Source organism: Idiotropiscis lumnitzeri, chromosome 7 (assembly GCF_059441095.1).
Source record: "Idiotropiscis lumnitzeri isolate Australia: NSW breed Sydney's pygmy pipehorse chromosome 7, RoL_Ilum_1.0, whole genome shotgun sequence".
Lineage (NCBI taxonomy): Eukaryota > Metazoa > Chordata > Actinopteri > Syngnathiformes > Syngnathidae > Idiotropiscis > Idiotropiscis lumnitzeri.
The window spans coordinates 17,890,596-17,910,238 of record NC_142397.1 but is presented as its reverse complement, the minus strand read 5'-3'; the positions used below and the strand labels follow the sequence as shown (position 1 = coordinate 17,910,238).

At 41.5% G+C, this 19,643-nt stretch overlaps 2 protein-coding genes across 3 annotated transcripts in view; one reads left to right on the top strand and one right to left on the bottom strand.

Moving 5' to 3' along the window:
- The window catches only part of acsl3a (acyl-CoA synthetase long chain family member 3a), a 33,634-nt gene extending 23,270 nt beyond the window's left edge, over positions 1–10,364 (bottom strand). Inside the window, exon 1 of one of the 2 annotated variants that reach the window (XM_088300137.1) lies at positions 10,197–10,364. The gene's annotated coding sequence lies outside the window, so the exon portion shown is untranslated. Of the gene's footprint in view, positions 1–9,142; positions 9,298–10,196 lie in introns of those variants that run through there. The other variant, XM_088300138.1, reaches the window with a different exon arrangement.
- The window catches only part of farsb (phenylalanyl-tRNA synthetase subunit beta), a 20,655-nt gene continuing 11,277 nt past the window's right edge, over positions 10,266–19,643 (top strand). Inside the window, exons 1-15 of the mRNA XM_088300135.1 lie at positions 10,266–10,929; positions 11,465–11,520; positions 11,947–12,101; positions 12,222–12,294; positions 12,386–12,501; positions 13,615–13,765; positions 13,847–13,955; positions 15,578–15,648; positions 15,725–15,786; positions 17,498–17,549; positions 17,625–17,686; positions 17,861–18,068; positions 19,072–19,152; positions 19,234–19,326; positions 19,521–19,638. Of these exons, the coding sequence (XP_088156261.1) occupies positions 10,872–10,929; positions 11,465–11,520; positions 11,947–12,101; positions 12,222–12,294; positions 12,386–12,501; positions 13,615–13,765; positions 13,847–13,955; positions 15,578–15,648; positions 15,725–15,786; positions 17,498–17,549; positions 17,625–17,686; positions 17,861–18,068; positions 19,072–19,152; positions 19,234–19,326; positions 19,521–19,638 (1,465 nt within the window). The 5' untranslated portion in view covers positions 10,266–10,871. The remainder of the gene's footprint in view (positions 10,930–11,464; positions 11,521–11,946; positions 12,102–12,221; positions 12,295–12,385; positions 12,502–13,614; positions 13,766–13,846; positions 13,956–15,577; positions 15,649–15,724; positions 15,787–17,497; positions 17,550–17,624; positions 17,687–17,860; positions 18,069–19,071; positions 19,153–19,233; positions 19,327–19,520; positions 19,639–19,643) is intronic.

Below are 19,643 nucleotides of genomic sequence, written 5' to 3'. Positions count from 1 at the left end.
TGGCTAAATTAAGGCAAAATTATGGATCTGCCAGCACAAATCTCAGTGAAATCAAGGCGGACGCGCCAAGGGAGGGGTCTCTGTGTGGAATTGGAAAGTATCGTTTGGTGAATGACAGTGTGAAAGAAAAGTGTTTGTATGCATATGTGGTTTGAGTGGATGTTGTAGGGACGGGCCTCAGGACAGAAAATTGTTTGAGGTCACCGGCAAGCCCTTACAGTACTTAGGATGCGATGGGTGGACAGGCCTGATCAACCTGAATCCCTATTGCACTCCCGAGTATTGATTTTGAAATTGTTTTTGGAGATAGATTGGAGTAATTAAATTCAAGCATCAAGTGAATGATTGATTGACGTTATTACACAAAATTTATGCAAAACTGAAAGTTTTGGAAGGAAGATAATTTACCCCTTCTCATTCTCACTGGCAAGTGCCACTCGTCCAGTTCTGTCCACAGGTTTGAGGTGACATGTGACCAGTGTGACCAGAAGGCCAGAGACTGCTTCAAATAGCGCCTCACCACTACCATCCCAGAGGTTCTCCTCAACAAGGAGGGAGATATAAGACATATTCACATTGGATGCGCGACTAGATAACACACACCCAGTCCAGGATAGGGCAAAATTTTCTTGGATTGTTCAGACTTTTCCATATAATACAGCACCACAGCAGTGATACTTGAAGTTAATGTCGAATTAGTGGCACTGTTTTTATGGAAAATTACTCACTTAACGCAAGGGTAAGTTGTTGTAGAGGAGATATTTCAGACAAAAATGACCCTGAAGTGGTCACAAGCACGTGTCTCATGTTGGATGTATGAAATTTTATTCTGATATTTTCCATTGTAACGTATTTCATTGTATTTAGGACTAAGACATTGTAAAACACTGTTTGGAAGAACTTATAGAATACCTCAAATTTAAGAACAAATGGGAAATAGATGTTGAGGCAACTTTAGTTGACCATATGTGAAAAATGTTAGGAAAACAAAAGACAGGCGCAGATTTAGAGTGACAAAGCTCTTTCCGTCTCCCAGCAGGGGCAGTAATCTAGTAAAGCCAGGATACTGGGTGCTTGTAAGAAGTTTGAAGATAAGACATTTGTAATTACCCAAGGGGGAAGGAGGGGTTAGTAACAGCTCTCACAGCTGTAAAGATAGCAGAAAGGTCAACATTGGTTTATTCGACATGTTGTAAAGAGGTCACACGTTGTAAAGAGGTCACGTTGGTTGAAATCTCCTACAAAGGAGACACCAGACTAAGAGGTTTATACAGAGTTACAGGCGGGACAAAATTTATTTCAGAGGAACTATCCTCACTTGAGGCCGAGGCCAGACCTGCTGACCAGCATGATGGTCACCAGCTAAATGGGGACACCTCAGGTGAGATTGGCTGTGCCGTGCATCAGATATTTCTGGCCCGTTGGGGTCGATGTTGCTGTGTCTTTCAGGTGGGGAAAAGGGAGACAGGCCTGGTCTATGTGGCCAGGGCGAGACATGAATGGAGTGAGACTTCCGGCAGTGACCCATCCAATAATGTCGACATTACACAGCTGTTCCAGTTGGCCGTCCACAAGGGCGTGCACCTTCCAGTGGCAGACATCAGGCGAAATAGTCCATGAATGAAATAATGCTAATCGGCCTAAGTAGAACACATTTTGTACCTAATTTTGCACGACATCAGAAAAGGAATATATGGGATTGGATTAAGGAGCGTGACTAAAATTGTTGTACTTGCAGGTTTAGAAGGCCAAGAGAGATAAGAAAAAAGGAGGCAGCTGCTCCTTCCACTTCTGCTGCTTCTGGGCAAGGTTCGGGTGACGCAGCGCCACAGCAGACTGGCTGCTGTCCATAGCAGGCCAGTCAACGAGGTTGGGATTGCAGTAACAGAGGTACGGGTGGTTACTGACGGGGGTTGTGAGTGGGGTGTGCACTTGCTGCGGGGTGTGGGGTCACTGGGTGATGAGCTGTCCATGCCGAGCCACTTTCTGGAATGTGCCATCCTCCGGTGCCATATCTGTCACAAAGAGCTCCACCAGCGCAGGGGGCGCCACCGTTACCCACTCCCAACGCACTTGACACAAACCCGCTCGTACCCCATTCCATGACAGGGGGCAGCGGAGCTTCAGCATTCGAGGACTAGCAGGTCCTAGCAGTCCGGGGACGGTGGATGGACAAGTTTTCGATGGTGCTGGATATTGGGGCGAGCTATGAGCTCCTTCCGCAACCCCCACTGAGCCATGTGGACTCTCAAGAGTGCCTGAGTCACTGCCATTGACTGAACGAACACTGGAATTCGAGTGGCATTCCCGGATGGGACTGAACTTGACTCTGCACATCCGTCGGAGGGAGCATATGTCGTGCTCTCTTCCTTCCCAGTGGCTAAACTGAACTGAATCATTTGAGGGCAGCTCTGAAACCTGGTTCCCATCCTCCCGCGGTGGGTATGCCCTGTTCTTGCTCTGGTCTGAGTGGTTTAGCAACCGCCACCCTTTCAATTCACCAATTGACATATCACATTGTACATGTGATCACAAACATGATTTGGTTTATCAAAAATGCACTCATCCAAATTTAGTCATGAGTGCATCTTGCGTTATAATTATATATTTGTTATGTCTACTGGCGTTGCCTCGCACGCGTGCCTTGTCCCTGAGCAGCGGAAATGGTATGAATTGTTTACTTTCGCCGAGCCACAAATCGCATTGAATATTGATGAGCGTCATCATACTAGAGGTCTGGACCCCATAGTTGTTGCACAATCGGGAGATCATATATCAGCACCGACTACAAATTCTTTGGTTTTGGGAACATTACTAAATTTCAAAATTTCCAGGGAGGGGTCGCTCGGAAATGGTAGTTCTGTGTGTGTCTCTGCTAGAGGTGTTGTGGACCCAGGGCCCGACTGAGTTGGGGCTCGGCTCCACAGCTCCGCGATGTTTTTACTGTCTCTACCCCCTCCCCCAGTTGACAGAATCAGTGTGGGCACAGCCTGTAGGTGGATTGAGCCAATCATGAGACAATAGGAGGTGAAGACTGCAGCGGTCTTGGAGCTGTCTATGTCTTGTAGAGCACCTTTTCTTCCCATAAAAAAAAAAAAATAAATAAATAAAAATAAAAAATAGAGGTTTAATTCGGTATCTGCGTTATTATAGTTTTGGGATTTTTTATTTTAAGCATAAATGGTTACTATTTCATTTGTGTTGCTTTAAAATTTGTCAATTAACAGTCAAAATTGGAGCGTTAGCTCGAGGCTTAATTTGTTATCTCGGAACACAGTTAGATGTTTGAACTCAGTGAACTCAGCATCACTGGAGTCGGACATCGCTCCGTACATCAACCTCCGGGTGCTTTCCCGGAGGTGGACTCGATCTCGCTGATAAGGACAGTTTAGAGTTCTGGCTAGAACCTGACACGCCATCCAATTGGGAACTACGGGACAGAAGTGGTACCATAACTCACAGTTGCGCCCGGCCCCTGTATTTGTGCTCGCCATGGTTGAGCTTAGAGGTTGACCGCCCGGACGGGCAGGTCAAGAGAGGGAATGTGTAGATGGCATGAATTGGATCAAAGTCAGACACTTTCGAGTCTGAACAAAGACGATGACGATGCAAATGTTTAACTTATTGACTATTTTACCTGCTGGCGTGTGCTTTGTGTGGACGATGTTTGCGTTTGAACATAGGATGCGGGATGACAGAAGTGATGGAGCGAAAGGAGCATGTAATGGAATGGTATGGTATGGAGCAGAGCGAGATGATGGTAAGACGCTGACACAGACACAACAACTACTGCTAAATCTGAAATGTAAACAACCGACACAGGTGAACACTTGGGTACAATTTTAATTGGACACACCCATGGAATGATGTGGGAATAAAAAAGAAAGAGCCTATTTTTGACACCCAAGTTGCAAAACAAAAGTTCACCTGCCTAAAAGTTAAATGGGACTGGTCCTGGGATTGGAAATCTCCAGGAGTCATGGTGTAATGAAAATGTGGCTTTGCCAGTAGGAATCCCTCTCGCTCGTGATGATGTTTGGCTGTGGTGTGGAGAGAAAGTGCTGTACGATAGGCTTCCCACCAATGCCTCAGGTAAGTGCGCCCTGGTAACGCTGATCATGCCAGTTAGTGTGACAGCCTTAGATCTGGCCAAAATGGAGTGGGAAGGTGTTGGACAATGGGGAAGAATCCCCTTCCTTAACAGGAAGAGAAGGGACATGCAAGAATGGTTGAATGCAGGAGATCCCACGTATATAGATGCAATTGGAGTTCCAAGAGGGATCCCTGACGAGTATAAATTGGTGGATCAAATTGCGGCAGGATGGGAGAGTATTTTCCTGTTTGTTACGGTAAACAAAAATGTGGACCGGATTAATTATGTTGATGATAATGTCCAACGATTGGCGAACTTCACCACCTCGGCACTCCAGGCAGTGCATGAGCAATTGGCTGCCACGTCTCTTATGGCATTCCAGAACAGAATAAGCTTAGATATGGTGTTAGCCTAAAGAGGAGGAGTGTGTGGTATTTTTGGGGATCAGTGTTGTACTCTGATTCCCAACAAAACATCTCCTGACGGTCGCCTTACCAAGGCATTGGAGGGTCTGCGCACGTTAAGTGACAAAATGAAGGAGCACTCAGGTGTGGACACCAGTTGGTACTCTGACTGGTTAAACATCTTTGGCAAATATAAAAGCTTGATTGCATCAGTACTGATTTCTATCGCTGTGTTTGCCGCTATTATGGTGTTATGTGGATGTTGCTGTATTCCATGTATCAGATCTTTAACTGTTAAGACAATAGAACGCACGTTGGGGCCACTCCCTCCGGGTGGTCAGTACATGATGATCCCTCAAAAGGACCCCCAGGAGGCGGAGGTAGCCGTGGCACTCCGGGAGTCCAGGATGTGAGTATGGAAAGATGGCCTCGGGGACCTGAGGCCATAAGGAGGGAAGGAAATTTTCTACTGATTCTTATTCTTTTACTAATTGTTTGATGTGTTTTAGTTTTATGGCAAGTGATGTCGAGCTCGTGTGCAGCAATGAAATAAGGTGTTCAAGTGATGACCTCAGATGTCTGAGGTCATGAGAGGGATTAAAGGATAATGTAAATGGCAGTCAATTTAAAACTGAACAAAGGTTATACTGCTCGGAGCCACTTTTGTGATCCTGGCATGGAAGTCCATTGTTTCAGAGGGGTCTCGTTCACACCTCCTGTGGTGCAGCTGTGATCTAATCTTCCTGCATTCCTCTGAGTGTCTGGTCATTAGCATGGTCTAAACTTCAGTTACACTTAAAGGATTTCATACTTTTGACTATTAAAGGAATATAAGAGTTTGAGCTTAACATAGTTCATTAGATGTTGGTGCATCCAATGTATGAAAATGTGATATTGTAAAATGCTGAGAGTGTGACTGGTGGCGCGAAACTGGTTGCGGGGGTTGTGCAAGAATGGAATGTTTTAGAAACAAGGTGCTGAGCGAGACGAGATGACTCCGGGAAGGAGCGGCCATCGGGGAATCGCACGCAGGAGGAGCCACGGGATTCGGCGGGAGGAGAAAGACCAATGAGAGCGAGCTAAAGTTAACTGCAATACACATAGCCAATAGAATCATGCCAGGATGCCTTTGTCTGTGCCATTTTGCATGTTGTATAGTATGAATCAGTACTGGGCAACTCGGGGGTAGAACACATTCGCTGGTGGTATGAGAGGTGTAGAGCTGTATTGAGAGGGACCCAAACTCAAGTTGTAGATTTGTGTGTTAGGAATAAATCCACTCGTGTGTGAAAATGCCGGCTTCCTGATACCTTTCTATTGCAGAACGAGCGCGCATATTGTTGGATGTGTGGGAGTTGGGTAAGGTCGCAAATTGGAGTCAGATTACTTATTTGAGTTTACATTGGGTTAAAGTTAAATTCTAACATTGATATAAAGATAAATTCCAACAAGATGAAGCATGAAGGTTTTGTGCTAATACTGACTGCAATTTTGAATTCTTCATAATTCCTTCACCTTGTCTCAGGCCCCAGGTAACTGCAAAAGAAAAACAGCCCCAAAGCAAAATGCTACCCCCATCATGCTTAATGGTAGCTCGGGTGTTCATTGGCTGATGAGCAGTGTTGCGTTTGTGCCAAACATTGGAATTATGGCCCAAAAAGTTCACCCTTGCCTTCATTTGATCATAATACATTTTTCTCACGAAAGTTTGAGAGTTACGCATGATAAAGGCAGCATCATACTTCAAAAATGTCATGCCAGGTTTATTTGGGTTTCATTTGAGTGCACTGACTCCCATTTAACACAAGTCAATTTAAGAGCTAAATTCTAAACATAGCCTCGTTCCGGTTAGGAGAGGATATGCACTTTTGCAACCACATTATCTTAGTTTATTTTTACTTAACCACTCAGGATTTTTTTCCAGGTGACTATAGGTTATACAAAGCATGTCAAATTAATGGTAGAAAACATTTTGAAATCATTTATACGTACAATAACTGAAATTTAGATGGAAGCGTCTGTATCTGGTGTTATGATATGTGAAGTTTTTGAGTGATTCAGAAAATGCACTTAATGTCACTCTAGTGCAGGAGTCCTCAATCCTATTCCTTGAGGGCTGCTGTCCTGCCTGTTTTCTATCTCTCCCTGCTTGAAAACATGCTGCTCTAGTGGCTCTAATGCCCTTGTACATTGTAGGAAAATAAAAGGCAAACTCCTGCACATATATGTCATATTAAAAACTCAATTTAAAACATGTTAATATGGGTGCGATTATGATTTTAAGGGCCCACGACTGCAGTGGTTGTGGTAATCAAGGGGTGGGGCTCAATCTTTTCCCCAGGGTCACCTGAATAAAAGTCATATTTACAACCATAGTTATGCTGCTCAGTATAATGTAGCCCTTTAATGAGTATGTGAGAGTGTTAAGGGACACTTGCCTGAGCTTAACATTGGCACTTATAAAATAGGTTTGCATGTAAAAATGACATCAGCATTAAAGGTTTTTTAAACCAACAGCTTTCCCACAATGCACATTTCACATTAAGAATTGTGCCAGAATGACTAAGATTTTCCTTGAAAAACTTCAAACAATAATTTGAGTAGTGCAATTACTCATGTACATTAGAGTTCAAAGCAGCATGGTATTCGAGTAGTAAGGAGTAGCCTTTGCAAATCAGTTGCGGATGAACATGTTCCATCCAAACCAAGGGCAGGTGTGGCAGGTGCTGTTGTCAGAGGTGACAGGTTAATACTGTCTGTCCGTCACAGATGGACGCCTGTTTTGCTGATGACTGATGAATGACAGGACATTTTTTTTAAATGACGGACTAAGCACAGACGGAAGTGCGATTTCGTTCGTCAGTTTAATAGTTACTGAGTCCGTCACTGACGAGAGTCCGTCTCCCAGGCATTTTATGTATTGATTTTTTTTCATGATTTACCAAGTTGACTTCTAATGGACTAACTGATGGACGGACCAACTGACGATTACAATTCAGTTCATCACGAAAAATAATGTACTGACGAATAAAGAACAGGCCTCGGGCCGCTGATGGATGGACCAGCAAAATTTAATAAAAAGCCGATCTCTGACTATCTTGGTTGTCACTAATTAGCTTTATTGTATTTACCTAGCTAATCATTAATTACTTTATAGCAAGCTGGCCAGAATGTAGTTATCTTCCTTATAACAAGTGCTAGTCGTAACTAGTGGGATAATTATTACGGAAGCAAGCAAATAGTCTACATGCTGCTCGTTGGTTATTTGGCGTCATTATTTAGCAGATATTTACTTATCTTATCTAAGTCATGCTGCTAAAGCAGCTTAAATTTTTATTTTAGATTACAGCAGCTATATGGAATGCCCTGACTGGAGTGAATCCGCACTACAGATTTAAAGATTAATTAGATACTTGCCATCATTCAAACTGAGAAATAAAATGTTGAAAAACCACAATAACGTTATGAAGAAGATATAGATGCTATCCAGCAGCTGAAGGCTTTGACGATAATTCGGGCCAATCGGTCCCAACAACCAATTTCAATAGTTTGGTCTGCATTGCGCGCAGTATATCTTTTCCATTTCCAGTGAGAGTTGGACTCCACCAATGGCGCCCTTTTTCACAAATGTTTGTTCACTTCATAAACTTTATGGACATTCTAGGTGCACTGCTGAGGGGTTGTAATTTGGTGACCTTAATATTGCATCACTGCTTATTTGCAGATGATGCAGATCTTTGGCGTCATCATGCCGCAATCTGCAACTCTCACTCAAATGGTTCAAAGCCGAGTACGAAGCGGTTGAGTTGAGAATCAGCACATCCAAATCTGAGATTATGGTCATCAGTCAGGTAAGGATGTTGTGCTCTCTCCAGGTCAGGGTTGAGATCCAGTCACGACAAAGTATTGTACACAAATGAGGAAAGAATGGAGAGGCTGATAGAAATGCAGATCAGGGCCTTGCCTGCGGTCAAACAGGCTCACTATCGGTCTGTGAAGGAGATGAACCAAAGACATTGGTTTCAATTTACCAGTCAATCTGCGTTCCTGGCTTCACTTATTTGGTCACGAGCGCTGGGTCGGGACTGATACAAGCAGTTGGATTAATAATAATAATAATAATAATAATATTCCCTTTATTAGTCCCACAATGTGGAAATTCGAGATTCGAACCCAGGCCTCCTGGGGAGACTGGGTCCTGAACGCGGCGCCTTAGACCACTCGGCCATCCTAAGTTTCCCCTGCAAGATGTCTTCGGGTGTGAAGCTTGGTCATCCAGAAGGGCTTCAGAGTAGCGTTACTGCTCCTCTCCATCAAGAGGAGCCATGTGAGGTGGCTTGGGCATTTGGTTAGGGAGCCTCCCTGGGGAGGTGTTACCAACATGGCCCACCCAAAGGAGGCCACGTAGACCATCCAGGAGATACTGGTGAGACTTTAGCTGTTTTTTAGAATCCAGAGTACAGTCTAGTGAACTCAGTGAATACGGTCTTCCTAAGAATGTACGCAAGAACGCATTTCCTAAGCACGCTAGTCTCTTATTAATTGGCACGGCTGTGTACATTCATGTGAACTTCCCACCCGGCTCTGACGCATTACCACTATTCATCACATTTATACAGTATCATGTGACTGGATTTCAACTTACAAAATGTTGAGTCCTCTTTCTTGTATTAGCCATTTTGATTGATAGCAGCACAAAATGCATCTTGGGATATTTTCCCAGCCAAGTCATCAAACGATGATACATCCTTGGTTTATTCCGTGTGTTCTTGGTTGATGCGTACTTTTAATCGGAATAAGATATGGGCTGTGACTGGAGACATTTCACAAGATCACAAGGATGTCAGAAATGACAAGAGCATGAATTGAGAAACAGTCAATGTCTACTGGTTAGTCTGGCAAACGCCTAAGGAAACTTCTGGAACAGCGGGATGAAGTTTCTGGGAGAGGGAAGTCTGAGCTTGCCTGTTTAAGATTCTGCCCTTGCGACCCAACCCAAGATAAGCAGAAGAAGATGGATGCATGGAAGGATGTATTCTTGTAAATGGACTTTGTTATTGGCATGCATTTTTCAATGAACATGTGCATATTGGACTCCACTTATCATGGAAAGGGGAATATTGTTCATTTTATTTTAGTTTTTGTAAAGTTCAAGTTGAAAAGCAGTTTATCCGATTCATGGACCCCCAAAATGTACAATCTGACACCAAACTTGTCCTTATAGCTATAACTTAAGCAACAATATGACTCGTTGATACTTCCATGCCAAAGGGGAGACGCATTATGGTTTGAAGTCAAAAGTCACGAAACTATATTGCATAATTGTATAAATGTGCCAAATCAGATCTATAAGGAGTGTGTACAGCACTAAAGAAAATGATGCTCTTCGCAATACTCAGTACCCAGGAAGTGTCTCGCCTGAAAAATCTAAACAGTTAATTCCAGGCAGAAACCGATTACTGTTTTCTCTTTTTAGATTAAAACGTCACAATTTAAACAATGCTAGCTTTGCTAGTGAGAAAGCCTGCTGGTTTTTTTTTTTTCATATTTACTCGAAATCAAGTGTCAATAATATGAAATTGTGCTGATAAATTTGGAGGAGGACATGAAGGTTTTCTCAGCAGCATGATGCACCTGCAGCTGAACGCACATCTGCAGATAGAAAAGCAACGCACACGCACCGGCAAAACAAAACTCACCTTTGACTGTGGCCGTTAACGCAGTCTCGGGTTCTGGCTTTTCCCGTCAAGCTGCACCACACATGAAATTATGTCTCGTCGTGTTGTTGAACCGGTACGCACGGAGGGGAGGGAGAGCGACTTTCGTCGTGCTATGATTGGACTTGGAGAAGTGGCGCGTGCTGACTGAGGGACGGGCTGGATGAGAGCAAGGAGGACCGGAGGAATGCACGGGTTACCTACGGTCACGAGCCAGCAAGTTTGATCTTATTATTTCATATGTCATACGTCGACCCTGTTTTGATTTTTGCAAGGAAATTGAGGCTTATAAGTACCACTTCCGTATGCACGCAAGTGGGCTTTAAGTAACATTTACCACCCAATTTTTCCTTTTTGTCCATTCTCAACCCCGTCCTTCTGAACCAGATGACAACGTTTAGAGAGATTTTGTTGGCTTTGATATTCAATTGCTCGAATGGGTGTACGTGACAACCATCAAAATGAATAAAAGGCTGTTTTGTTTTGTTGTGTGTATGTGTGTAGTTTGTACGTTTAACTCTTGCTGGACTGGAAATACTGGTTGATTTTTGTTTTTTGGTGTGTCGGTTGTGTAGTCAGGCAACTCTACAGACAGCTAAAAGCCGTCCGGTTGGGTCCTTTTCATCGTGGCTAAGAATAGGAAGCTAACCAGAAAACATGCCGACTGTTGGTGTAAAAAAAGATCTTCTCTTTAAAGCATTGGGAAGAACCTATAGTAAGTAACGTTCAAGTCTTAATTCAAGGAAGAACAGCAACATGTGCTTTACATGTTTTCCGCCTCCCAAAACATTAGGTCGAGTATTCTGAAGTGCCGCCGGTAGCAGCTCACTCAGCGAATGGTCTTAACTTGTCTCGAATTAAATTATTTACAATAAATTAATAATATACATGAAACTTGCCTTCAAAACCGATGTGTCCTCATTGTGGGGCAACAAAGTTGTTTGGAGTACTTTGTTGTCTCGTCTCTAGTGAATGTCAACGTCATTGCGTCATCCTTTGCTCGTCATTAGGCAGATTTAAGACTAAAGAAAATTTGAAGACAGTGTTATACAATTATTTCTTTCGAAAACATTTTTTTAAATAAAATCCATAGATGTGCCAAAAGTTGCTTTTTAACTGAGTATTATTGCATCATAATGTGGCGCATGTTATACCTTGGTGAACGTTTTTTTTTTTCACGTGGACGTTCACCCTAAAAAAAAGTAGAACGTCTTAGCATTAACAATGTCTTTTATTTTCTCTTCGTTAAGCTGATGACGAGTTTGACGAACTGTGTTTTGAGTTTGGACTGGAGCTGGATGAAATTGTAAGTAGTGGATTGCACCTACTATTATGTGAGTTTACTACGTATGTCTCTGTCTGTCTGTCTCTCTCTCTCGTAGAGTTGGGCAAAAAATATACAATTTGACGGGCTCTGATACCTACAAATTCAAGAAACTACTTCACATTTCACTTTATGAACTTGAGTGTAATGCAGAGTTTAATTTAAATGACTTGTATGTAATCCATGACAAATGGTAATTAACCGATGAGTTGTTAGATGGAAAACAATGAATACAAGAGTTTTAAGCATAAACCTTCATTATATACATTTTCCTGGAATCTTCCAAAATCCCATCTGTTTATTAAGTGTTTTACTACAGGTGCATTTTGTCAAAAGTGTTCGTTTAATATTAGCATGGGTTCAAACTCTGATATGTCACTAAACTGTATGATACTGATTCCAATTCAGACCTCAGAAAAGGAGCTAATTAGCCGTGAGCAAGGTGATGTAAAGGCAGCAGGAGCATCTGATGTTGTCCTTTACAAGATTGATGTACCAGCAAACCGCTATGACCTTCTCTGTTTGGAAGGTTTGGTCCGTGGGCTGCAGGTCTTCAAGAATAAGTAAGACATTGTCTAGCAGAATGATCACATTGGTCAACCTATTTTAAAGATGTATTGTATTGTATTTTCAGTCAAAAGTTAGTCTTCCTTGTCCTCACGACATCGATATTTTTTGTCCAGGATGGAGGCACCTCATTACAGACGCGTTAGTGCTATGAGTGGGGAGCCTCAGAAGCTCATTGTCACCAAGGAGGTGGGTTTGCTATAGTCAGAATTTTGATACAAACAGTGATTCAAGATATTATTTCATGTTGTTTCAATTTGGATGTTGTTGGCATGTGCAGACCGCAGCAGTGCGGCCCTTTGCTGTGGCTGCAGTTTTGAGGGACATCACGTTCACACAAGAGCGCTATGATAGCTTCATCGAGCTGCAGGAGAAACTCCATCAGAACATCTGCAGGTGAGGTCGGCAGCGACGCTGTACAGTACCCTCTTTTTTTCATTTTCTTTTTTTTTTTTAAGATTATTGTCACAACAGCTGCAGCATCTTTTGCACTGACCAGCTTTTTACCGCCCGCTGTCGGTTTGTAGTACTGGTTATGAATAGGGAGTTGAAATCAAACAGATCAGAGGCAAAACATTGCTTGTTAAGGGGGTATCACAAAATCAAAATCAGAGTTGTCTCAAAGGTACCAATTTGTCACAATAGCAGTCTATGTGGCTTATATTTTTCTGTATTTTGGAGTCACCTCAGTTACTATTATTATATATTTTTTAAATGATTTGACAATTATGCAATGTGGCTGATGATGATATGTAAAACAGTGATTGGGCCAATTATTTATTCAGAAAAACAAATGACTAATATTAAGAATGTTCTAATTCAGTGTCTAACCAGCATAATTATAGACTGGATTGAATTATAACGGGGGAGAAAAATAACACAATATCCTAACGTTACAGTAATTCTGGTTGGATTGTGAACCTACTCTAATCCAGTCCATCAAATCAGAATTTGCAATTAACTTGATGCAACGCTGTGCTCTGCTTGACACATTTACTCCAAACAAAAAGGGTGACGGGGGTCGATTGGTTGGAGAGCAAAGGGTGTTGCTTTTCAATAATTTGTTTTGTGACAAGAATCACTCTTCTATGAAAATGTTTTATATTTTATAGTAAGCTACAATCTTAATTGCTGTGAGAGAATCATTTTATTTTTGTTTAACACTGTTTAATTCTATTTTTGTTTCATCACAATGGAATCTACTCGCCTCCATTATCTAGTAATTTTTTGAATGAATAAAAAGATAAAAGAATTTTAAATTCCATGTTTTGCCATCTTTGATTCCACTGAAATGTTTTTGGGTCTTGCCATGGTACTGTTTCTATATGACGCCACAATACAGCATGTTATGGTGTTCCAAAGTCAGAATTTTGAAGTCATGACAACTCTCCCCCGTTCAAAAAAAACCCCAACATTATTAAACGTAAACGTTCTGTTATGTATTTTGTGTATATTATCTTATGTTATGGTATACCATGCCACAAGTCAACCTTAACAATCCTTGTGCAGAAAGAGGAGCCTTGTGGCGATTGGGACTCATGACCTCAACACCATCTCAGGTCCTTTCACATACACAGCTAAACCACCCGGAGAAATCAGCTTCAAGCCCCTCAACCAGACCAAAGAATACACTGCCACCCAACTCATGAGCCTCTACAAGGTTAATTGGATGCTTATAAATTTTTTTTTTGTTTTGTTTTTCTTGCTTTATCGACCTTCTTTTTGTCCTCTCTTGACTTAGACTGACAGCCACCTGAGACATTACCTTCACATTATTGAAGACAAGCCTGTCTACCCCGTTATTTATGACAGCAATGGTATTGTCTTGTCAATGCCTCCCATCATCAATGGTGAGTATTTACTCTATGCTACTACTTTAATTTTCCTAAAAAAAAATTCCTACATTTTCCAGCTGCGGTGGTCCCGTTTTCAATTTGTGTTGTTGTTGTTGTTTTGTTTTTTTAATCAGGGAAATTATACTAGCTTGCATATTCAATTTTATCAATTTATGTTGGAGAAATCAATACAAAACTAAAGAGTTGGTAATGACCATTCCTTCCATGTCTTGGTGGGAGTCACGTCTGGGACTCAATCAGAATTTGTCCATTCGAAGTCATTATTAATGCATCGCTAATAATGTCAAAATCAAGGGATCAATTTGCCCCTAAATGTATGCGGACATCTCTACTTCGGCTCACTTTTACCTCAGAAAACACAAAAGGAATAGCATTTCCATGGCTGACTTAAAAGAGAATGAGGAAATGAGCAGTTTACGTGCAGTTTCTGACATGTCTTTTTTTTTTTTAAGAAATCACCAAGATTTGCAAACACAATGTGTTCCGAGAGGCTTTTCGTAAGTTTAATTGCTAGTAGGTCGTTATATATTAAAATTTCATCCATAAGTGTTAGCTTGACTTAACTTTTTGTCGCCAAGGCCACTAGGGCGCTACGTCTCATACGAAAATGATGCGTCCACTCTCGGCAGTGGAGTCGGCCCGTTCGCTTGAGGTTTGGTGTTCTGAATTTTTCAAAATCTGTCCATCCGTCCATCCATCAATTTTCTGCTCTACATATCCTCACAAGGGTCATGTACAATACAATACAATTCAAATTTTATTTTTATCGCGCATGTAAACTTTCGGCACGACATTCGAGGTTCTCGTAAAGGCCTTTACCTGACTTTGACACTCCCAAAGCGCCCCCTAAAAGCACCGCCAAAAAGATCACCCCCCCCCCAAAAAAACCCCCTTAAATCACTACAGAGGGTTTTAGGGGGCTGAATTTTAGTACTGATGTAATTTTTACTTGCATACCTGTTATCTAAGTGCCAATGTTCAGCCAGATTGAGTGTCCCTTTTAAGAAAAAATGTCAGGGTGTACCAGTATACATTTCCTTATTAATATGTTTCAATACGGCATGTTAGGTTAGGTCCACTTGAATACTGTCAATCAATTTTTATTATTAGCAGGAGCTTACCCGCAAGTTGGCAAATTTTCACACAGAAGCTATTGAGTGAGGCAACACGAAAGAGGAGATAGCACTCCAGAAGCCGTGATGAATAATAAATGTATGGATAAATGCCTGTATAATGGCATAGGCAAACAAGCCAGAGCTCAACAAATGAAAAGACCTAAGGCAGATATTTCAACGAGCTGTCGAGTATGTCCGCTGTGTCACTCACCACGGATGGAAGGACATATGGCGGGCAAGAGAGAACAATAACAGTCACAGAACATTTCAGTGCTTCAATAGTTTACAAAATTAATATATTTATTTTAAGTGATTTTTTTATTACGGTGGAATTTCATTTATTTTATTTAAAAAAAATAAGTTTTTTTTTCTTTTTTTGGTACCCAAAATTGTATCTGTTTTCATAAAATATGATACTATACTATGATAATTGGATGACCTTAAAATGCATTTACCATATTTGCTCAACTTTAATTAGTACCTTTCCAATTGTTTTTACAGGGGATCACTCAAAAATTACCCTGAAGACAAAGAATGTCTTTGTTGAGTGTACAGCCACAGACTTGACCAAGGTATGATTGAGTCTCTCTATACATTTTGTTGTTCATACAGCATTCTCACAACAACAAAAATGTGTCTCTTCTCCAGGCAAAAATTGTGTTGGACATGATGGTCACCATGTTCAGCGAGTATTGTGCACAGCCTTTCACGTAAGTTACAGCTCAGGAAATGGAAAGCTATTATTTAGTGGTGGAATGTAATGAATGGAATGGAAAAGGTAAATTCTTGAGACTGTCTGTGATTAAGGGCTATACAAATAAAATTGACTTGACTTGACTTGATTCAGTCATTCATTAACCCAGTTGTGGGCAAACTACGGCCTGGGGGCCACATGCGGCCCGTTAAATGTTTAATCCAGCCCACCAAACTTGAAAAAAAAAATGTAATGAATAAACCTTGTTAATGTTTTATTTTGTAAATACTGTCATTTTTCAAGGACATACATATTGTTGTAATGATTTTGTTCACTTTCATTTAAAATTTAATTTATTTATTTTTCTCCGATGAGGTTACCAAAACACTCCATCCATCTGTTCCTGGTCCGGCCCCTCTGTCAAATTTTAGAACCCATTGTGGCCCGCTAATCAAAAAGTTTGCCCACCCCTGCATTAACCTATCACCTGGTGATGTCAAAGCTTCTGCTCCCCATCGGCTCTTGGCTACACCTTTATTAGAAAAGGTCTCACGTCCTCTTGCGTAGGCCAACTATCTAATGTACTTGTAATCTCCCTGTTTGTATTGCTGTCTTGAACCCGACACCACTGCTTTGGTCTCAGCCACCTCTGAAAGATGTCTCGTATGGCTCTCAATCACCAACACTTAAATGTTTGGACAAACTTTCTACTCTACTCTACTCTATTTAATGAGAAATGGTGTCCAAACTTTTCACATTTTGTGTACAATATGTACACTGCAGATTAGGTGCACCATATCTGCATCTGACACATAGCTAGTGTCAAGGCACAAAATAGCTATATTTCTTCGAGGAGAAATTTTGCTAATTAATGACTTAATTTGAGGCGTAATTTATACAGTTTGAGGAGCTTTTTTGTCTGTTTAATCCTGTGGACCCGAAGGTAGGCTTTATTAAGCAATAAAAATGCAACAATATAACGGAGGTTGAATTTAGGTCTGCAGGTCTCAAATATTTGAGTTTCTACAGAATCAGGATTTTGGATTAACTATATTTAACTTAATATATTTCACTTAATTACAAACAACAAATCGATTTCTCTTATATAATGTTAAAATTGTGTCAAGCAGCAAGCTGTCTTTCTTTATTTGTAGCACAATTCACAAGACAGATATCTTACTACAAGATATTTGTACTTGAAGTGTTCCGTTTCTGTTCTGCTGATTATGACATTTGAACATATCAACGTTCAAGAGGTTAGCAATCGTTCTTACCATCTTATCCCCTATATCCACTCTATCTGATGGTCGTAGGTCACCTACCTACGCCTGTCACGTTAGCACATTTTTACAGAAACTATTATGCCAAACGATTATCGTTGCTGCAGTTTTCTGTAGGCTGCTGCTATGATGACGCATGTTAAATCGAGTATATCCTTTTTAAGAGGAAATAACGTTATTCTAAAGTATATTAAACCTTGGCATTGAAATGCAGAACATTAAATAAAATACAAATAAACAAATGTTAAAAAAACAGACTCAGGTGTAGCGTGCCACGAGCCGTTATCGGGGCATCTGGGGCGCGTGTTTAACCGGTTCCTAATCTATCAGGGATGGGCTAGGTTTAGCCCGGGTTGTTATGGAAGGTTTCTACTTAATATGCATGTATATTTTTTTTTTGATTAATTTAGATAATTTTTGCATTTCTTTGCTCTTGTGTTCTTTCAGTGTAGAAGAGGTTGAAGTGGTGAATGCTGATGGCACGACCTGCAAATATCCAGTACTGTCATAGTTATCCCCAATTTACACATCCCACACAATTCCCCTTCTTCTCATTGTTTGCTATATGTTTTAGGAGCTGGCTTACAGGAAGGAAAAGCTGTCCTGCAAATTTGTCAATCACAAAGTTGGTATCAAGTAAGATATTTAGTAATGCTCAGAACAATCAGTTGCTATTTTTTTTTTGGTTTGCTTTTGCAGTCAGGTTCCTAACTCAACATTTATTTCACCATGTTTACTTGGAAATGCAGAATCTGCTGCTCAAATCCTCTGACAGGTGACTCGTGCATGTAATTTGCTTTTTCTTCAAAGCGAGTCGACGGAGAAGATCGCCCAGCTGTTAACTCGGATGTGCCTGCGCTCTGAGGCTACTGGTGTTGGTGACGAAATAGAGGTTGAGATCCCACCAACCCGCTCAGATGTCATCCATGCCTGTGATATCATGGAGGATGCAGCCATGGCTTTTGGCTTCAACAACATCATCCGGACCACACCACAGACCTACACCATAGCAAACCAGGTACACAAGTGCACCATATGTGTATGGCAGGTGTCACCAACCATATGCGCACCCTGCAGGCCTGTTCCAAATATAGCATACCAGTAATGGGGCATTGTGATTTTCTAGGAATGTTATATAAATGATGATTTGAAAATGTAAATGGAAGAAATTTATATGAAGTGTTGCATACAGTACAGGTCCCAGAATTACAAACATTCGTAGATTCAAACAAACGCTGACTGATGTCCATACTGTAAATGTCATAAAAGTTTGTAAAATGCTGTATTGCGTTCGCTATGTTGTATTCTTAACCACACACCACATCGTACTGTAGAGTACTGTAGTTCCCACTTCTGCCACAATCAATGCGGAGCAGCGCGGCTTCATCATTCTCTCAAATTTCCAACACTAATCTACTATGAGATGAAGAGGAAGACCACTCAGTTAGTTCGTCAGCCACCCATAATCACCACGAAGAAGTTAGGTGTACCACTAGGCCACAGAAGCTTCTACAATGCCTTCGTCAGCACCTGCCACTCCAACAATGCCTTCCACTTCAGCAATCTCACCTGAACTTGAACTCTAAGAGGAATTCACCAAAGATAAGAAATCTCCGGCGATGAGCTCTCGGGTGACGTACTCTGCCTATGACCAGCATTAACTTCTCCTCCGTCTACGTATGCACATGGTCATATCTGTAATGCAGTGCTTCTCAGTTATTTTCTGTTAGATCCAACCTAGGAGGGAAAAAACCTGTTGCGTCTGCCACGACTAGAAAATATGTTTTTTTGTCCCTGCATTCATTCTGACAATGTGTGCACCACTGCCACCTACTATAGTGGATCTGCACTTACACTTTAGTCTCATAAAGCAGGAGAAATCATGTTCCCTGTGATAATAATCAATGACAAGGAGTAGCTCTCTGCTTCAAAACGGTTGGTGACCCCTGTTGTATGATAATAAATGTCAACACAACTAATAGCAATACCGTCAAATATTTGTGTTCTCTGTATGGCAATAGTTTCCGCTGAATAAACTGACAGAGCTGTTAAGACAAGACCTCGCAGCTGCTGGTTTCACAGAGGCCCTCAACTTTGCTTTGGTAAAGCACACAAAACAATTCAGAAACATGTTTGCCTTTGGGTCACAGAAGAGTAACACAATTTCCCAACTTCTCTTAAAGTGCTCCAAAGAAGATATAGCAGACAAGCTTGGTAAGAAGATCTCAGAGACCAGGGCAATTCACATCTCCAATCCCAAGACTGCAGAGTTCCAGGTGATCGACAATGAACAGAAATGTATAGCAGTTATACTGTTTAGAGTTTAGACAGTCCACACCAGGAAATAATGACGCCTTTGAAGGCGTGTGTTTTGAGGTTGGGTTGTGTTCCCTCCACAAGAGGGCCCTCTCTGACTTTAAAAATAGATTGTAGCCCTTTTCTTAATAACACTGTTGTTTCTATCCACCAGGTGGCGCGTACCACCCTGCTACCAGGCCTGCTGAAAACAATTGCTGCCAACAGGAAGATGCCCTTGCCTCTCAAGCTGTTTGAGATATCTGACGTAGTGCTGAAGGATGAGACCAAAGGTAGG